The following is a 19,597-nucleotide window of genomic DNA, read 5'->3' as shown; positions in this document are numbered from 1 at the left end:
TTAAAAAGTTATAAATAAATAATAATAGCAACTGTTAGCTGAGTTGTTACTTGTTAGTGCCTTAGTGGTTAGTAGAACTACAGTTAGTTCCATATGGGTTTGTATATATATGGTTTATATTTGGTTTGGTGATAAAACTAGAAATAAAATTTATTGGCTATTATACAATTTGAATAGACCAATCACTTTACACCATTTATTTAGAGCAATATTATCACTAAACCAATGACATTATCATAACTCTGGAATTTTATGGTATGAAGAATTCTTCATGATCACATATGAACGGCTACCACATACTCGCAGTAACACATTCGAGCCATTTCACGACAACCTCATAAACACATGCCACGTGGACCAATCAATAGAGAATCCTCCTCATCGTCTACTCTTGTCTACTTGGCCAATCCTCATCGTGTGGCGATCAGAGAGTTAAGAAAGAGATAACGAATTGTTTGTTGATCACTCGGTTTATAAATCTTGCCCACCAACATCTTTCTATCACTACTTCTTCTTCTCCATTCAAAATTTATCTCCTCCTTCTACTAGGAAGCACACTCGTGAAACATGGCCGCCGCAGTTTCCACCGTCGGTGCCATCAACAGAGCTCCGGTACTGTTACTTATAACACTATGTTTTTTTTTTGAAACTAACACTATGTTACAGACGTATGTCTTATTCACTTGAGTAGCTTTGATATTCCATAGTCCTTATCAAGATTCTGATATTTTGCCTCATGTTGAGATTCTATGTCTTCAGTATGTCGTTAGAACCAAGAAGACTTTAACTGGATATACTTGTAACACTTCTTTTTATTCTTTACTTGGGAACTACGAACGTAATCAGGGGATGGGCCGGTTCTAACATAACCGGATAAAACAATTATTTTGGTTCATATATTTTAAAGACCTTAGTAATATACATAGATAGAGTTCCCAAATTATTTTTATTATAAAAATTATTTAGTTATACTAAAAAATTTATATCTCAGGAACGGTTATGACTCTAAGCGCGGTTTGTTTTGGTTAGAGTAAATTCATTTTATTCTAATTGAACATCTCTAAACCGGGTCTTGAACCATGTGAACCAAAGTTGAATCTAAAAGTGAGTTTGGCCTCTGTGTGTTGCAGTTGAGCTTGAACGGGTCAGGAGCAGGAGCTGCTTCAGTCCCAGCAACGACCTTCTTGGGAAAGAAAGTTGTAACCGCGTCGAGATTCGCACAGAGCAACAAGAAGAGCAACGGATCATTCAAGGTGGTTGCCGTGAAAGAAGACAAACAAACCGATGGAGACAGATGGAGGGGACTTGCCTACGACGTGTCTGATGATCAACAAGACATCACCAGAGGCAAAGGTATGGTTGACTCAGTCTTCCAAGCTCCTATGGGAACCGGAACTCACAACGCCGTCCTTAGCTCCTATGAGTACATCAGCCAAGGTCTTAAGCAGTGAGTTTTCATCTCTCTTAAGACCTCTCATTACTTCCATAGTTTTTTTTAAAGAATCTTTGGTTTTAGATTGTTTCTTCTTGTTGATAAATAGGTACAACTTGGACAACATGATGGATGGGCTTTACATTGCCCCTGCTTTCATGGACAAGCTTGTTGTTCACATCACCAAGAACTTCTTGACTCTGCCTAACATCAAGGTAACTAATATAACAGTTTTCTTTAGGTGCATATTTGAGTTATATTACACATCAAAGATTATCTTTAAAAAAAATGCTCTGTTATTATAGGTTCCACTTATTTTGGGTATTTGGGGTGGCAAAGGTCAAGGTAAATCCTTCCAGTGTGAGCTTGTCATGGCCAAGATGGGCATCAAGTAAGTCCATCTAAGAGGTCATCATAATGATTTTTATGTTAACCTCATAAAAAAATGATTTTGACAATTTGGAGACATATAATCAACAAAAAAATCTTTTAAAAGTTTATATATCTTTGCAGCCCAATCATGATGAGTGCTGGAGAGCTTGAGAGCGGGAACGCAGGAGAGCCAGCCAAGCTTATCCGTCAAAGGTACCGTGAGGCAGCAGACCTGATCAAGAAAGGAAAGATGTGTTGTCTCTTCATCAACGATCTCGACGCTGGTGCTGGTCGTATGGGTGGTACCACTCAGTACACTGTCAACAACCAGATGGTTAACGCAACGCTCATGAACATCGCTGACAACCCCACCAACGTCCAGCTCCCAGGAATGTACAACAAGGAAGAAAACGCGCGTGTCCCGATCATCGTCACCGGTAACGATTTCTCCACTCTCTACGCTCCTCTCATCCGTGACGGACGTATGGAGAAGTTCTACTGGGCCCCGACCCGTGAGGACCGTATCGGTGTGTGCAAGGGTATCTTCAGGACTGACAGTGTCAAGGATGAAGACATTGTCACGCTTGTTGACCAGTTCCCTGGCCAATCCATCGGTAATAATAATAATTAAAAAAAAAAAGAACATCATGAGCTTCTAGTTTTGCTTGTTGTGTCTCTTTGTCTATGTTCTGATTCTTGATTTGGATGGATAGATTTCTTTGGTGCATTGAGGGCTAGAGTGTACGATGACGAAGTGAGGAAGTTCGTCGAGGGACTTGGGGTGGAGAAGATAAGCAAGAGGCTGGTGAACTCAAGGGAAGCTCCTCCAGTGTTCGAGCAACCAGAGATGACTCTTGCGAAGCTTATGGAGTACGGTAACATGCTTGTGATGGAGCAAGAGAACGTCAAGAGAGTCCAACTTGCTGACCAATACCTTAACGAGGCCGCTTTGGGAGACGCAAACGCTGACGCTATTGGCCGTGGAACTTTCTTCGGTTCCACATGAGGTCCGAACTCCTTTGTGTTTTTTTTTTCTTTGGTTTAGTGTAATTAGGGTTTCTGAAATGTAGTGTAACTTGTGTTGCAGGGAAAAGTGCACAGTAAAGTGAATTCGCGGGTTCCTGAAGGGTGTTAATGATCCTGCGGTCAAGAACTTTGATCCAACGGCTAGAAGTGACTGATGGAACTTGTGTCTACAACTTTTGAGCTTTCTCCTACTTATAATTAAATCTCCTGTTTTTTTTCTTTGTAATTGTGAATTGGTGGCTCTTGTCATCTTTGTTTTTATGATTATGTGCAAACGTTCATATATTACAAGTTGCCCTTTTATCATAAATCATCTCTCAACTCTTCTTTGCGACCTCATCTTTCTTATTCATCCCATGCCTAGAGCATTATAGATACAACTATTTACTTATTTAGCCCACTAGGTGATTTTTCCGTGCTCATACACGGGTATAAATATTTATAAAATAAATATACTATACTAATTGATTGCTATATACTTTAGTTTTAAATTAATTTATAAATTTTTATGCATAATTTATATTAATAATATTACAATACTTCAATTAGACATATGATTTTAGATATGTTATATCTAGTCGATTTTTTATAGTCGATTTAGTTATCATTTAGGTATATTTGATTACATTTATTTCTCTAAATTCAACTGTAGTACTTTTTATTCTAAATATATTAAAATTTGATTAATTTTATTATATGCATTTAGGTTGGTTGTTGTATTTCTTTATTTTAATATAATATATTATTTTAGATATAAGATTGATTAGTCGAGTCACTCATATTTTGAGTATATTGAGTCACATATATTCTTTCAAATTCAAACAGAAATATAATTATTTTTAATGTTTACGTGGTCAGACTAATAAAATTAAGTATCCAGACTCTGTTTAGCAAAAATCCAATTGATATTAATATATAATATACAATAATTAAAATTTATATATTGAGTTACATACATAAGTAACTGATACATTTTTGGAAGCTCATTAACACGTATCAATATTACAATAATTAAAAATATCTAATAAATTCTAAATAATTCTATGTTTAGATTATTGAAAGATAAACTAAAATTTATTTTATATAATCTAAAAATGAGAATTCATATTTACTTTGTATTTGGATTATGTTTATATTAAACTCCAAAAAACATAAAAAACATAAAAAAATTAAAAAATTAATATTAGGAAAACATATAATTGTAATAATAAAAATATAATATCTACATCGTTAAAGTATATATTGTAGTGTTATTTAAAATATTTATAATTATTTGATCAAAAGACGTTTATTGTTAAAATGATAGTTTTTATTATCTCTTAAAAATAAACAGTAAAAAATTGTGATTGTATTTGATAAATCATATTATATAAGTAAAATAAATTTATAGATATGTTTTCTGGAATTATAAGATATTATAATAAACTAAATATATTAAAAGTTAACAAAAAATTTCAATAATACTAATTATAAACTATTTTTAGTCAATTAAACATCTATCAGTTTAGGTTACTTAATTATTTATGTAATCATTTAAGAAATTAGATAGATATATCAAAAATATTTTTATTATTTTGTAATTGTTTAAAATTATGTTTTAAAATAAATAATATTTCTTTTTCTAATATCAAGATTATCTTTCTGAAATTTGCTTTTATAAAATCACATTATATACAAATAATTTTTTTTCATATAAGAAACAATAGATATAAAATAAGTATTTATTACTTCAAAAGTATATTTTATGTTACTTAAAATAGTTTTTAAATAAAATATTACTATGTTGTGAAATTCCCTTTTTAATGAACTCATATTATATATACATATATATTTTCGTTTTTAAATTTGATTTTTAAAATTTATGTATGTTTCTTTTTTTAATATATGTTTTATGGAAATTTATTAAAAAGGAAACTAAATAAAAAATAATAGTATTTAAATGTAATATTGTTAGTTCATTAAGGGCATCAATGTAATCAACCATCGTGAGAGTTAACGTGAGCGCGACACATAGGAAACTGACTTCTCAAATAATATTATAGAGATGTTCGTTTACACATCGCAGTTACCATTATCCACAGGACAAAAAATTAATAATAAATAACAAGGCCACTCTACTCACAGGACTAATACATATCTTGTCACTCATATATATATATATATATGTATTCCAAATTTTAATCACCTCTTTTATTAATAAATGGCTCTTGATATTAGACACAAAGTGTCCCACATCGGGTATTGGAAAGGATCCTTAGTCATATATAAGATAGATGAGCCACTCCACTAATCACCAATTGGTTTTAAGTGTGAAGCTCATTTAGCTTAACATGGTATCAGAGCCCGATCCGAACAGTCCAACCCGATCTTCATCGATCTGGCCCAAAGTTGGCCCATCGATCTTTGCCCGAGCATTCCGAGATTGACTCTCAGAAAACCATCATCTCGAGGGGGCGTATTAGACACAAAGTGTCCCACATTGGATATTGGAAAGGATCCTTAATCATATATAAGATAGATGGGCCACTCCACTAATCACCAATTGGTTTTAAGTGTGAAGCCCATCTAGCTTAACACTTGAAACAGTTGTTCAAGCTATGCATATTATCAATACAACATATCAACCAATGTTAAAAACTTTTTGAGAGGAAAAGGGAATCAGTTTCATCTATGATGAGTTCTAACATAACAGATATGATCACCTTTTGAGATATAAGACTTAGTTGATCTTCACAGAGGAGATGGAAACCATGTCAGGACTTTTGAGCTGATCAAGTTGTTTATGACCTAACCGAAGCAGATACTCGATGTACTGGAAGTTCTTACGGTCAACCTCCTTCGAGTTCTTGCGAAACTCCGTCGACACGATCGTCTCTATCCTCCTCCTGTCTTCCGTTGTTTGCTTCGAACGAGCTGCTCTTAGGAAGCCTCTGTAGAGACTCAGGACTTGCTTTTGCATCCCCGAAAGTTTCGTAGCTCCCATCTTTCGGTATCTATCCTTTACATAAGACCAACGCATCAAACAAAGCTTATGTAAAATCATTTATGTATTTTTCAAGCAGGTGGTGAGTGAATGAACAATTAATCACGCAACTGCAGTTTCTAAGCAACATATAAGGGACAATCAATTTGGACAGAACCAGAGATTTGATTGTAACTAACTTTAACATTCTAAGAAGAAAAAAACACGAAGACGGAACCATGCGAGATCTAATTGTAACGCAAATCAGATATTCTATGAGAGCAATAAGGATCAAACCACTCAAGCTTCAAATAATAAATCTCCAGAAACAGAATCTCTAAAAATGTATTTCAGATTACAAATAGAAATTGAGGGAAGCAACGAACAGAATCTGCAGCGAAGAAGAGTAAAGCTTACCTGCAAATCACCACGGCCCGAAAATGGAAGAAACAATAGTCAGATTACGAATATAGAAATTCAGAGAAGCTGCAACAAAGGAGGAGATGTTGTGAAGGAGAAGAGCGAAGCGTACTTGGAAAATTGGAAGAAACCTTTTAGGAGGCTTTTAGGATTTGAGGAGGCAAGTTTTGATGGGCTCTTCTGTTTTATATTATGGGCTTCTACCTTTCTTTTAGTTAAAGCGGGCTTCCTTGCTATTATGGGAGAAACCCCATAGATATTGGTTCCCAGTTTCATTTTAGTACTTTAATTTTAACAGCATTTGAACTTTTTAAGTTTTGACAAATTATAGATCATCTACATTTTGTTCAAAATTAACCTATATTTGATTAAAGATCTTCTTCTGTATACATGGATAGTGATTTATATGTAAAAAGAAGATTATTAGAAAACTAAGTAAATACAAGATATATTTCTCATTTGGGTTCATACAAATACATACTCCAAACAAAAAATATCAGACCCTATTAGATATGAAATCCATATAAATCATTTGGAGAGCTGTCATTAATCCCTAATTAAGTTATGAAATCAAACCTTTAGAAAATTTCCAATCCGATCTTTTTTCAATGAAAAATTCTTTCACAAAAAAGAACATTTCCAATCCAATCTTTTTTATAATAGAATTTATTTATCGTAGAAAAAATATAAAATACCTCTATTTTAGAGTAAAATAGTTTATTCTCTATATTTTTGTTTATGATAGAGAAACTCTATTATATAAATCAAATCAACTTCTGTAGTAAAATTCTTCTATTCTAGAAGAATATATAGAAAACTATAATAAAATTGGATTGAAGATGGTCTTGATAAATTTAAACTAAAAGCCTTAAACCATCCTTTAAATTAGTATTAGATGTTTTTAAAAGAAAATTAGTATTAAATAACTCCAAATTATACTTCCATAACTCTAAGATTTTAATTAAAGTTTGTTCAAAAAATTAAAGTTTGTTTTAATAACCATATTTTGTTTGTTACTACTTTTGAGACAATAACAGTTTGTATAAAAAAAAGTATTACACGAAGATAAGAAGACACAGCAAAACGAATTGGACGGTTGGGTGAACGCCAATTATGTCTTCTTCTTGTTAAGAGACAAACCACCACCCTTCCCTTCATCCTCTCTTCTTCTTCTTCTCCTTTGAAAATTCCCAATGGCTTCCGGATCTTACTGGTGCTACAGCTGCAGCCGCTTCGTCTGGGTCTCCCACTCCATCTCCTGCCCCGACTGCGACGGCGGCTTCCTCGAACACATCCACCAATCCCCCGACTTCGCGCCTCCCGACTCCTCCCTCCACACAAGCCCCACGCGCTTCCCTCTATCCTCTACCCACGCGCCCGCCGTCACGCGCTCTCCCAATCCCGTAATCGTCCTCCGCGGATCCGACGCCTCCTCCGATGAAGCCTTAGACCGATCCGCTTTCCAGATGTACTACGACGACGGCACGGACTCATCGGGACTCAGGCCGTTACCTCCGAGCATGACTGAGTTTCTGCTAGGCTCCGGGTTCGACCGGCTGCTGGATCAGATCTCTCGGATCGGGAACCGGAACACTAACGGCGATCATCCTCCCGCTTCTAAATCGGCAATCGAGGCCTTGCCTGTGATCGAGATCGATAACACTCATCTCGAATCGGATTCTCGTTCTCACTGCGCGGTTTGCAAAGAGAATTTCGAGTTGAGATCGGCGGTTAGAGAGATGCCGTGTAACCATATCTATCATCCCGATTGTATCCTCCCTTGGCTCGCGATTCGAAACTCGTGCCCCGTGTGCCGCCACGAGCTGCCGGGTGAGGATGTTGGTGGTGGTGGTGATGCGACGACGGTGGAGGAGGAGGATTCTGCGGCGGGATTGACGATTTGGAGGTTACCGGGAGGAGGATTCGCGGTGGGGAGGATTCCGGGAGGGTGGAGGGGAGGAGATAGAGTGATGCCGGTGGTGTACACGGAGGTAGACGGTGGGAGGTTGGGGGAGGAGAGGCTTCCGAGAAGAGTAGCGTGGGGTTCGAGGAGAGGAGGAGGAGGAGGGTTTGCGGGTCGGATCATGAGACTGTTTGGATGTTTTAGTGGGTCAGCTGGATCCATAGCGTCCGGGTCCGGGTCGAGATCAATGGTAACCCGTAGGAGCAGGTCGTCGTTGTCTATTTTCAGTACGGCGTCGTCTTCCACAAGGAGACGAAATTGGCTCGCTTGATTAAAACAAGCGCCTGCTGCAAATTTTCGGTTTTTTTTTTGTTTATCGGTGTAATGATTATATTATTTCACAGAAATTTGAATCTATCCGAGTAAATTGTTACAAAAAAACCTTTATAGGTGAAGTGAGTTTGATAGTTCGTTAGTAGTTGCTCTTGGTGTTACAGTGATAACAGAGAAGTGATAGTGTTAGATAAATCGGGTAATGGTTTTGGTGGAGGTTAGTAATTGCAATGGCTTATAAGTTTATGGATTGTGACTTGCAACTTTTAGATTACGATGACTCTGCGAATAGCTGAATGATGACAAATATTTTTCGGAATAAGCAAATCTTTGGTGGCCTTAACCTTGGTCACAATCTAGAATCATCACAACAGTTTCATTAGTTTCAAGTTAGACGGTTTATTTCCACATCCACACACTCTTCTTGTAATCTTCGAGGTACAGACAGAACAAATGATATTATGAGACAGAGAGGCTAGAACATTTTAAGAAGGGAACAATTATTTGTGTGGTCTAGCACAGAGAAAACGCGAAGGAAAAGAAAAAAAATCAATAATGGAGGTTATTATTACAACGCATGTCTGATTATGCTCGCCGATTATTGGAGACAACACTCTTCATAGTCCAGCCATCTTTTTTTGTCAAGTAATAGACCTATTATATGCCCTGTTGATTTTGGAATGCGATGCTCTCTTCTTGCTCTATTACAATACTTTTTTGTAATTTATTTTCTACTTTCTGGATCATTGATTGTTTCGAAGTTGGGCAATTAAGGTTTGGGTGTTTAAAAGCCATATCCTAAGTCAAAATTCAGGTCTCGGCCCGAAACTTCTCCCAAGGAATAAAAGATTTGTCTGCTCATCATCGTGTTTCAACGTAACACGATCGAATACCAGGTCAGGTGGATTATCAACGCCAATATGACCATGTGGCTTACAAGTAGAAGAAAGATCACTAATCACTGTGTACGTAATGCTTTCTTTAATCATGAGTCCAACACATATACCCGTACTAAGCCTCCTAACAAATCCTGTAATCAGAACAACTGATTTAAAACTGAACTAGGCCTTTTTCTCTACTATTTTTTTTTTAAGAAACTGGACTATACCAAGGAGTGGATCTAGAGGTGTCGTCTATTTGTGTTCAATGCAATTACACATTAATAGAAGCATTCTGATCTATTGGTCAAAGTTTAAAAACTTTTATACTAGGTATAAGGTTCGCTTTCTAGAGCATACATTTTCTTACATATTGTTGAATACAAAATTTATCGGAAGTTCTAGAATGCTGGAGGCAAAGTTGCTAGTAGTGTGCTAAAAAAACTTGTCCATCTATGATATAATACATGTAGAACTGTACTTCGATTCAAATGTTACGGGAACGTAGAATAGTTATCCGTCGAGTTGATCTTCACATATAATAAAAATAGAAATTATATGATAATGTAATTAACCATTAATCCGTGTTAAAAAAAAACATCATACATCGGTTGCGTTCAAAGTTTCTTTTTGAAGGAAAGAAATTATAAGGTACGAAAAAAACTTGGTATTCGTAGGCGCCAGAGACGGCATAGAAATTTGTTTGCTCAACCTCACCACACGACGGGATCAGGCTAGCACTGTACACACATAAAGAGCATCAAAACTGGACGAAGAAATCACATAACATTAGCAGAAGTCTACTAACACACATGCTCACACAAATATAAATACTCATACTAGCAGCCTAATGAGGTGAATGGGATAAACTAGTTCACATAGACTCGTGACTTATTGTTCTCCTTCAGTCACTTTCACACTCATAACTAATTGTTGGATGGCTTCGAAAAATATCAACACACCATTATACTAAAAACACGTACAACAATGTGGCTAAAAGAGCTGGTCCCCGTACACAATGGTCTGGCCTTGCCACTGAAAATACATAAGAAAACAAAAAAGCATTTACTCCAATTTGACTCTACTTGTTCGATTCGGTTCTATATCTTCGTTGGTGTTGGTTTTTCGACGATAAGTTTTATTGATCTTTGAATATTATTACCAATTTTTTTGAGTTTTATTACTAGATCTCAAAAGTTCTAAAATAAGATAACCACTAAATTATTGAACATAGATAAAATGAAATAAAGCATATTTATCTTAATTAAAATACTTTGTGACAAAGGTCTCAAACGTATAATACCAAGGTTCACCTTGCACATTGCAGACCTCGAAATTTCTTATTTAACATCAAAAAGTTATTGTATTATTCAAATTTGAGTTGGTCTTGTTAAAATGGAGTAGAACAAAATAAAATTTATGGAAAGATCTGAAGTTCTTTACTAAAATATCCGTTGTTGAATGGTCTACATGAAAGTTATATAATCAGTTGAATTTTTTTTTTTTAATTCAGTTGAAATTTTAGTCGACAAACTGAATTAAAAATACATATATGAGAAAGTGTGGTAAGTTACCCCCCCCCCCCAATGATATATTTCATTGTGAAATTGAGTTCTGCTACCATTACCTTATCTCTAAGAAAAGACTATAACATTGTGAAGCAAGAAGATAATATTGCCAAAAGATGCAACTATTATTTGTTGAAACTAGACCATAGCTAGAACCGTGCGCGCCAGTGACTCGAAGATATTGCATGGGTGATGCAAGCATCTAGCCATCCATCCAAGTTCCATATTTGCGGTCGAACATACTAAAACTCATCAACCAAAAGAAAATTCATGGTCCATAATTCATATCCAATCACCCTGTGGAAAAAAATTGCCAACATTTTAATATACTCGAGGCATCATGCATTTCTTCCACAAGGGCTTAAATTCTTTTATTAGGTATTTGTCAAGACCATTGGAATCAATTTATTTTGATTTTAAGTGTGATTTTGACCACTAAAATATCCACGTTGCAGCTGTAAGCCTGTAACTCTATAATTTTACTTGTCAGAAGTCATTGTCATAAAACCAAAATATTTTTGTTGGTGCATGGTTGAAAGAAAAACGACGTTATCTGGTAACACAACAAGAAAGGGTTGGTGAGAAATTGAGAAAGACTTAGGAATGAGTTGCCTCCAGCACACATTTGACAAATTTTTAGTTGATTTCATATCCACCTTTCGCCAACTTTGACAAACTTTGCAAATCCACAAAAAAAAAACTATTGTTTTCCTTTAAATATACTAGAAGGCAAGCACGACTTGGTTTGACGTGTTACTGTGAAGTTACTACCATATACACCTTTTGGAGGTACTATGCAATTTTTAACACTAAAAGTAATACATGTCTATATTTTATTTTTGGTAACTTTTGACTGAAGGGTGTGCAAAGTTCAGTTTACTTCACAAAAACCAAGTCAACACAATCAGCCGGCCGCATCAACGGACCCCATTAGTCTCCGGGCTTAACTAGTTCAATCCAGAAAGCCAACGAAACCTTCACCGGCTTATCCATGTACAATAAATCAGCTATAAATAGGAGTGGCACTCAAAGAAACTAAGTTTATAACATTCCTCAAAATAACTACTACTAGGCCACTAGCTAACGCGTTGTGGAAAACAACTGAAATTTAGGATTTTATACCATGCACGCCCCAGTTACATATTTAACTACACGGTCTTGTAGGTTAGGTGATGAGAAACAAAGATAAGAGAGTACATAATCACGACGAAATGAGAATTCGTACTGGAAATTTGTTTGTGTGTTTAAATTCATGTGATGGAAACAGAACAAAACAAAACACAATAACAAAATTCTTGTGTAAACCCGTCTCATCGAATGCTAGCAATATAGACGGCACCGTCTCCCGTATGGTAACAAAATACTATTAATCCGAAGGTCATAATAAGACAAAACATTTGCAAAAATGTAAACTCCATTATGTCGGTTGAGAGTTACATTAGAGAGGTGCTTTTTCGTCAAATGGCCAAAACTTTATTCTAATCATACTGTAACAACTTTGCAAACCTATACTGGCCTTAAAAGATTGACAAAATCAATTAAAAACAAAAGGAACAATCCAACCATCAGTATTTTTCCCGTGAGATCGGTTATTAAATTTAATAAATAGAAGGATAACTCTCTTTTGATTTAATTATAGGGAATATGATACAAGAAAATAATACAATTCAGACTAAAACAGAAAGAAAAGTAAAATAAAGAAAACAAAGATCCCGTAGAAAGTGGGAACACGATGAAAGTACTATAAACAAAGTTGATGTGAACTACAGAGACTAAACAGAAACTAAAAAGACCTACTCCTCCACTAACTTGTCTTTTGTATCAAGACTTGGCTCTCTCCAAAAACCCTAGTAACATTCAAATGAATTTGGCAACACAAAAACCCTAATAACAAGTGTTCTTCATGAAATGATTTTTAGTTAGGTCGAGACAAGATAATGTTTTTTTCTTTCTCTTTTCTAAATAATATCAATTGCTTTGGTCACTGATATGACTAGATACTAGAATTATTGCTTAGAAGTTAACTCAGGGTTCTCCACCTAAAATTTCAAAGTCTTTTTGGCTCGAAATGATTTGAATAAACCGAAGCGAACCGGTCATAATAAAAAAAAGAGGGAAAAACACAATATTGTATTTAAAGATGGCTAAGTATGTAACAAAGAGTCAAGACACATGATGGCTTCATCATCATCTCTTTCAAATTTATTACGTCAAATTTCACTATTACTTCTCATTTTCCCTCTCATACTCTGCAATATACCTTCTTCAAACCAAACACCACTCGTGTTTTCTCTAAAAACCCAAAAGCTGTCTCAGTCTTCTTCAGACAAGCTTTCTTTCAGACATAATGTCACTCTCACCGTCTCTCTCTCCGTCGGCTCTCCCCCACAAAACATCTCCATGGTTCTCGACACCGGAAGTGAGCTTTCTTGGCTTCACTGCAAGAAATCTCCCAACTTAGGATCCGTATTTAACCCGGTTTCGTCCTCTTCCTACAAGCCTATACCTTGCTCGTCCAATATTTGCAGGACCAGGACCCGGGATTTACCCATACCCGCTTCATGTGACCCGAAGACCCATCTTTGCCACGTGGCAATCTCCTACGCCGACGCTACCTCAATAGAAGGCAATTTAGCTCACGAGACGTTCGTAATCGGGTCATCAAGCCGGCCCGGAACCATATTCGGGTGCATGGATTCAGGTTTAAGCTCCGATTCCGAGGAGGACGCTAAAACAACCGGTTTAATGGGAATGAACCGTGGAGCTTTGTCGTTTGTTAACCAGCTGGGTTTCTCAAAATTCTCTTATTGCATCTCCGGTTCGGACTCCTCCGGTATATTGCTTCTCGGTGACTCGAGTTTCTCGTGGCTCGGTCCTATCCAGTACACGCCTTTGGTACTCGAAACGACGCCGTTGCCGTATTTCGACCGGGTCGCTTACACGGTTCAATTAGAAGGAATCCGAGTCGGATCGAAGTTGCTTTCTCTACCGAAATCTGTTTTTGTACCGGACCATACCGGAGCCGGTCAGACTATGGTGGATTCAGGTACGCAATTCACGTTCCTGATGGGTCCGGTTTATACCGCTTTGAAAACCGAGTTTATTGCGCAAACCAAATCGGTTCTCAAAGTTGTAGACGATCCAAATTTTGTGTTCCAAGGGACAATGGACCTTTGTTACCGGGTTGGATCGTTAAACCGGCCCAATTTCTCGGGTTTGCCCGTTGTTAGTTTAATGTTCCGTGGAGCGGAGATGACCGTGTCGGGTGAGAAGCTGTTGTACCGAGTAAACGGAGCCGGTTCGGAAGGAAAAGATCAGGTGTATTGCTTCACATTTGGAAACTCCGATCTTTTGGGAATAGAAGCGTTTGTTATTGGTCATCATCATCAGCAGAACGTGTGGATGGAGTTTGATCTTGCTAAATCAAGGGTTGGATTTGGTGCTGACGTTAGATGTGATCAAACTAGTCAACGGCTCGGATTGCGAGATTGATATCTGTTAGAAAAAAAAAAAAATTCTATAGACCATATATGTATTTCTGTTTTTTGTGAGGTTAGCTTTATATACAACAATGTCTTTAATTAGCTAAAAAACATTTGGCGGCTATGCCCAGTGGGCTTTTCGGCCCAAAAATACTCGGTTATAGTAGGCCCCTTGGCCAAGTAATTGTTGGGCTCTAGAAGATGAACTAAGCAGTAAGCAGAAGCAATGAATTACAAATTTCATCATATTATAATCTCTCAATTCCAATATCACACTACTTCCTAACCGAAAGGAAATTTACTTTGTACATGTACAAACCCATTGGTTTAATTAGAAATAGTATTTAAGATCTGTGGTTTGTATTAATCTCGATACTATGTATGGTAGTTGGAAAGAGGCAAAAATAGTAGTGACTTAAGAATTTACTGAGTTTATAACTTATATCAGCCCCCCAAAAGATGCTGCTGTGAAATGCTCAAATAGTAACACGTTTCGTTGTGGAGAAATGAAGTGAAAACTTGGTTCTCTCGCCGGATGATGTCTAGAGATGATACTATCTTTTATGTCGTTTTCCGCAAAGCCAATAAATATTGGGCCTAAACCTATAATAGGACAAGAGCAGTTTATGTCTTGATGCAACGGATGTCTGAAAACAACGTGAAAGATGATCTCCAATCTATTCTACAATCACTGATGAGATGACTAAAAGCCACATGGAGGAAGAGTGGCACGTAAACCCTTTTTTCATCAAAAAAAAAAAAATTACAATAGAATATCGCATGTTTCGTTGATAAAAATTTATGGGAAAATTGCCAAAACGGAACAAAAATTCATCATGGTTGTCCCTACGGTATAAAACCATCATTTAGTTGTCCTTTTAGTATAATTTCTTTCATAATCCCAAAACTAACCCTTGATTAATCTAATTAAACACATTAAGCTAATATAATTTAAAACAAATAATAATTAAAAACGTTTAAAAAGGGAAAATAAAAATAAAAACTTTTAAATTTTTTTAACAAAAATAAACTTTGTAAAACTTAATAAAAATAAAAATAAAAATAATTTACAATTTTTTTTAACAAAAAATGTTAAATCAACCTAATAAAAAACAGTTTACAAAGTTTTATTTTTTATAAAAAGTTTAAAATATTTGTAACGTTTTAAAAAGTTTTATTTTTTATAAAAAGTTTAAAATATTTGTAAAGTTTTATTAAACATATTAAACTAAAAGAATTTTTTAGAAATTTAATTTAAAACGTTTTAAAAAGGGAAAATAAAATAAAAAAGCTAATTTTTTTTAATAAAAATAAATTTGTAAAAATAAAAATAATTTACAAATTTTTTTAATAAAAAACATTAAATAAACTTATTAAAAACATTTTACAAATTTTTATTTTTATAAAAAAATTTAAACGTTTTTAATAAAACTTTAATTAAATAAAAAAATTAAACTTTATAAAAATAAAAATAAAACTTTACAAAAAAAATTTCATAAAAACTTTAAACTAACTTTATAAAAAACATTTTACAAAAGTTTTATTTTTATAAAAAGTTTAAAACAGTTATAACCTTGTTAATTTTATCTAACTTTTTAATAAAAATAGAACTTTTAAAAATATTTTTAATAAAACTTTTAATGAAAATAAAATTTGTAAACTTTATAAAAATAAAAATAAAACTTTACAAAAAATTGCAAATAATTTCAAAACACCACATGTTGTATAGATATGTATCATAGAGAACAAGAATTTGTGAAAAAAAAACAAAAAAGAATAGAAAAACCATAGATTAACGAAGAAGACAAGAGAGAATCATTTTTTAAAAACTTTTGACAAGTAAAATCGAAAATAACACGTTTTAGGAAGTTAGAATATTTTTAGGAGATTTTTAGAATATTTCCTTAACTGAAATTTTCATTAATTTTCGCAAAAATCAGATAATCTTATCCGTAGAAGGCGCCTTCTAAAAGTTTAGAAGATTGACAAAAATCTAGAACACGCTTTCTACTTTTAGTAGACGGAAGAGTACATTTTAGAAAATACATTCCACGAAATTTAGAATACTTAATAAAAGTAGAAGATGCTTCCGGACGAAAAGTAGATAGCTTTAGAATTAGTAGAATGCGCATTCCACTTTTTTAGAAAATTAGTAAATAGTAGAATGTACGTTCTAAAAATATTAGATGAACGTGTTTATTTTAGAAATCGCTTTCTACTATACAATTTTCCGTAGAAGGCACATTCTACCTTTAGTAGAACGTATTTTCAAATTTTTATTTATTAACTTTTTGAAAAAAGAAAAAATACCAGCTTGTGTATATAGGTGTTTTATTAATTGTTTATATTTTTAATATTTTTTTTTATTCACAAAAGTATTTTTTCATTATTTTTCAGAAATACAAAGGATAGAAAAGAGAAAAATTAGATAAAAAGGAATTTATACCAAAAGGACAACATCCTTATTTTTTTGTTCTCTATTGGCAATTTTCCCAAAATTTATTGATATCATCATCACTAACATTGTATTTTATCTATAGAATCATTTGACCAAACAAGAAGTTACTTTTCGAAACATAAAAATGTGTGTTTTATCTTTGTATTTAAATTTATCATAATTTCAAGTTATAAAAAAATGTATCATAATTTCCTCCTTCCACAAATGAGATGAAGAGAATTCCCCTTGATATATAAATCGTTTGCAAAAAAAAAATTCCCCTTGATATATTGAATATAGACACACCCATCATGATGTAGTGACTGATAAGGACTGATCCAATTTTGACCATCCAATTAATAGGAATATGAAATTAGTAAGGATTATGTCAATATAATTGGATTTTTTTTTGCCTATGTCGTTGGAGACTCTACTTGGAGGGGTCCTCCACTCCAATCCTTCAATAATTGTCTTTCCCAAACATAAAATAATGTAAATAGTAATTTGGGATTCAATTTATTTCATTTTATATGGATGCTTAATTTCAGTTTATAATCATCTGAAGAAGTCACTTCTATTTTATTTTGTTTTGTTTTTGAACTTTATGATATTTTAGTTGTGAAGACAAATACAAGGGGGTACATAGAAAGACAACATATCAAGGAGACGTGAGTCATGCCAGATGCTGGTGGGTATCCATATTTGCTCATGTGATGCTATCAAAGACCCATAAATTTTCTCTTTGATCGGTACTTTGAATTTTTCAGTTTCTTTGATGCTTCCATAACCTACTTCTATTTTTGTCTCACATTAAAATAGATAAAAAAATATGTCGACTCATATATGTCCATGCATACACACGTCTGACGTCACACACTCTTTGCATGTTTTTCACTGGACCTGATTTGTCGATCGGCTTAGGCTCTTAGCAATAATAAATTCACCGTTCAGAAAATTACCAACCAATAATGAATTAAATTACGACAAAATAGATCGATGGTGATATAGCCATGTAGTGAAAAAGAAAAGCAACTCTAGTGAAAACTTAATATAGAAAGAAAGTTACTATTTGACACAAAAAAAGTTACTAATATAATGCAACTATAGAGGTCTATGTATCTTCTTTCTGGTACCCGTCTAACTAATTAGTTATCACATATGCTATTGTCGTATGTCTCTTCTTGAACTAGTTTCCGGCGATATGTCCCTTTCTTGAGCTCGATTAATTCACATTTATCATATACTCAAAAATTTATGTGGTAAACTTATGATGTTTGTCAGTTTGTCTAATTAAGTACTCAGGACTTTGGCAATACGTGTCCATCTTAATATAGCATATGATGTTCTCAATGTAGTTATATACATGTATGTGTTCTCATCATTTGGATCATTTGTCTCTACTATTATTAACGCTTGCGTGTCATGGATGTGATTGTTGACCAGACATGGACCCTAGTGCCTACTTCGTTACATCTTTGTATTTATTTCAAACTATTATTTCGGATCCAGGTTACCCTTTTTCTAGAGCTTGAGATTGGCCTTCGGCCTTCTTTTTATGTATTTTTATATTAAAAACTCAAAGAACTAATTGAGACTCCGTCAGATTGGGAAATAATTAGTCGTTACTATGACTGATTACACATCAGTGACCCAATTCTACATGGAATAAACATTTATTTATAGCTTAATAAGTAAATAAATAGAATGAATGTGCTCTATATAAAATAGCATAATTCATGATGTATCGGTTTGAATTGTTAAAACGATTTTAAACTAATATAATATCATAAAGTTTGCAATATCCTTGGCAAATTAGAAAGAAAATGGCACTTTATTCTCAAAAAAAGAAAATGGCACTTAACTATTGTATGTCGTCTTACTCCAATTCTTGTTGCCAACAATATATCAACCATCTGCGTAATTAGTTGGTATGTGGCTTGTTGGACAATAGATTCACTGTAAACGATAAAATATCACCAATTAAGTTCGACAGAAATTCATGTACACATCATATTTTTTTCTATATAGAAAAAGGCAACTCTGCTGATGTAATTATGTAATGGTTATATACGTGACACAATACTAAAGATGATTCACAAGTTTTATATAGAAAGCCTTTATTATTTTTAGTCTCTGCCATGTGACTGCTGCATGAGGAAAATGGCTATGGCTATATGGCTCCAAAAACAAAGTTAGCCATAGGCCTGGGTTCGCGGGTCAACCCGCCCTGACCCGCCCCGCGACCCGCGGATCGACTTATTTTTTTTGGTTCAAAAATTTGACCCGCATGACCCGCGAGTAAGAAAAATAAGACCCGCATTCGCCCCGCTCATTTAAGCGAGTCACCCACGGGACCCGTGGGTAATGTTAAAAATAATAAAAATAATAATTTTATATATTTTATTAATATTTTTAAAAAAATAAAAAAATATATATTTTTATTGATATTTTAAAAAAATATTTAAAAAATAATATAATTAAATTATAATTTTATATATATTCGTAATATTAAATATTTTTTATAAAAAAAATCATATTTTTTCAAAAAAAGATTTTTTTTTTTAATTTTCGCGGGTTGGCGGGTACCCACAGTTAAAATTCGATCGACCCGCACCCGCCCCGCATAAAATATGCTTGACCCGCACTCTCACCCGCTCCGCAAATTTTTCAAATCTGTTGACCGCACCCGTTCCGCAACAGGTCAAACGGGGCGGAATCCGCGGGTAAAGAATCAAATTCCCAGCACTAGTTAGCCATACCTAAGGACGATTATTCTAAGAAGAA

At 34.4% G+C, this 19,597-nt stretch overlaps 4 protein-coding genes across 5 annotated transcripts; 3 read left to right on the top strand and 1 right to left on the bottom strand.

The window, feature by feature from the left end:
- Nucleotides 1–452: 452 nt before the first annotated feature.
- LOC108855508 (ribulose bisphosphate carboxylase/oxygenase activase, chloroplastic) lies at nt 453–3,140 on the top strand. The gene is made up of 7 exons (XM_018629353.2): nt 453–612; nt 1,131–1,447; nt 1,542–1,647; nt 1,738–1,823; nt 1,946–2,418; nt 2,518–2,811; nt 2,892–3,140. Exons 1-6 carry the CDS (start codon nt 568–570, stop codon nt 2,808–2,810), a joined length of 1,320 nt encoding a protein of 439 aa, XP_018484855.1. The 5' UTR covers nt 453–567; the 3' UTR covers nt 2,811; nt 2,892–3,140.
- A 2,276-nt stretch (nt 3,141–5,416) lies between these two features.
- LOC108851760 (uncharacterized) lies at nt 5,417–6,369 on the bottom strand. Of its 2 annotated transcripts, none has more exons than XM_018625224.2 (2): nt 6,210–6,369; nt 5,417–5,823 (listed from the first exon to the last, which is right to left on the bottom strand). In XM_018625224.2, the coding sequence occupies exon 2, from the start codon at nt 5,811–5,813 to the stop codon at nt 5,550–5,552; it is 264 nt and encodes an 87-aa protein (XP_018480726.1). In that variant the 5' UTR covers nt 5,814–5,823; nt 6,210–6,369; the 3' UTR covers nt 5,417–5,549. The 2 variants fall into 2 exon arrangements, with proteins under 2 accessions (XP_018480726.1, XP_018480727.1); XM_018625225.2 differs by having other exon boundaries at nt 5,417–5,828; nt 6,210–6,362.
- Nucleotides 6,370–7,280: 911 nt separating this feature from the next.
- Nucleotides 7,281–8,566, top strand: LOC108852866 (probable E3 ubiquitin-protein ligase RHC2A). Its single transcript, XM_018626342.2, has one exon. The coding sequence runs from the start codon at nt 7,406–7,408 to the stop codon at nt 8,444–8,446; it is 1,041 nt and encodes a 346-aa protein (XP_018481844.1). The 5' UTR covers nt 7,281–7,405; the 3' UTR covers nt 8,447–8,566.
- Nucleotides 8,567–13,046: 4,480 nt separating this feature from the next.
- On the top strand, nt 13,047–14,619 carry LOC108849639 (aspartic proteinase PCS1). The gene has a single exon (XM_018623224.2). The coding sequence runs from the start codon at nt 13,067–13,069 to the stop codon at nt 14,384–14,386; it is 1,320 nt and encodes a 439-aa protein (XP_018478726.1). The 5' UTR covers nt 13,047–13,066; the 3' UTR covers nt 14,387–14,619.
- Nucleotides 14,620–19,597: the final 4,978 nt, after the last annotated feature.

Source organism: Raphanus sativus, chromosome 4 (genome assembly GCF_000801105.2).
Source record: "Raphanus sativus cultivar WK10039 chromosome 4, ASM80110v3, whole genome shotgun sequence".
Lineage (NCBI taxonomy): Eukaryota > Viridiplantae > Streptophyta > Magnoliopsida > Brassicales > Brassicaceae > Raphanus > Raphanus sativus.
Note: the sequence above shows the minus strand (reverse complement) of the source record. Positions and strands in the feature narration are given on the sequence as shown.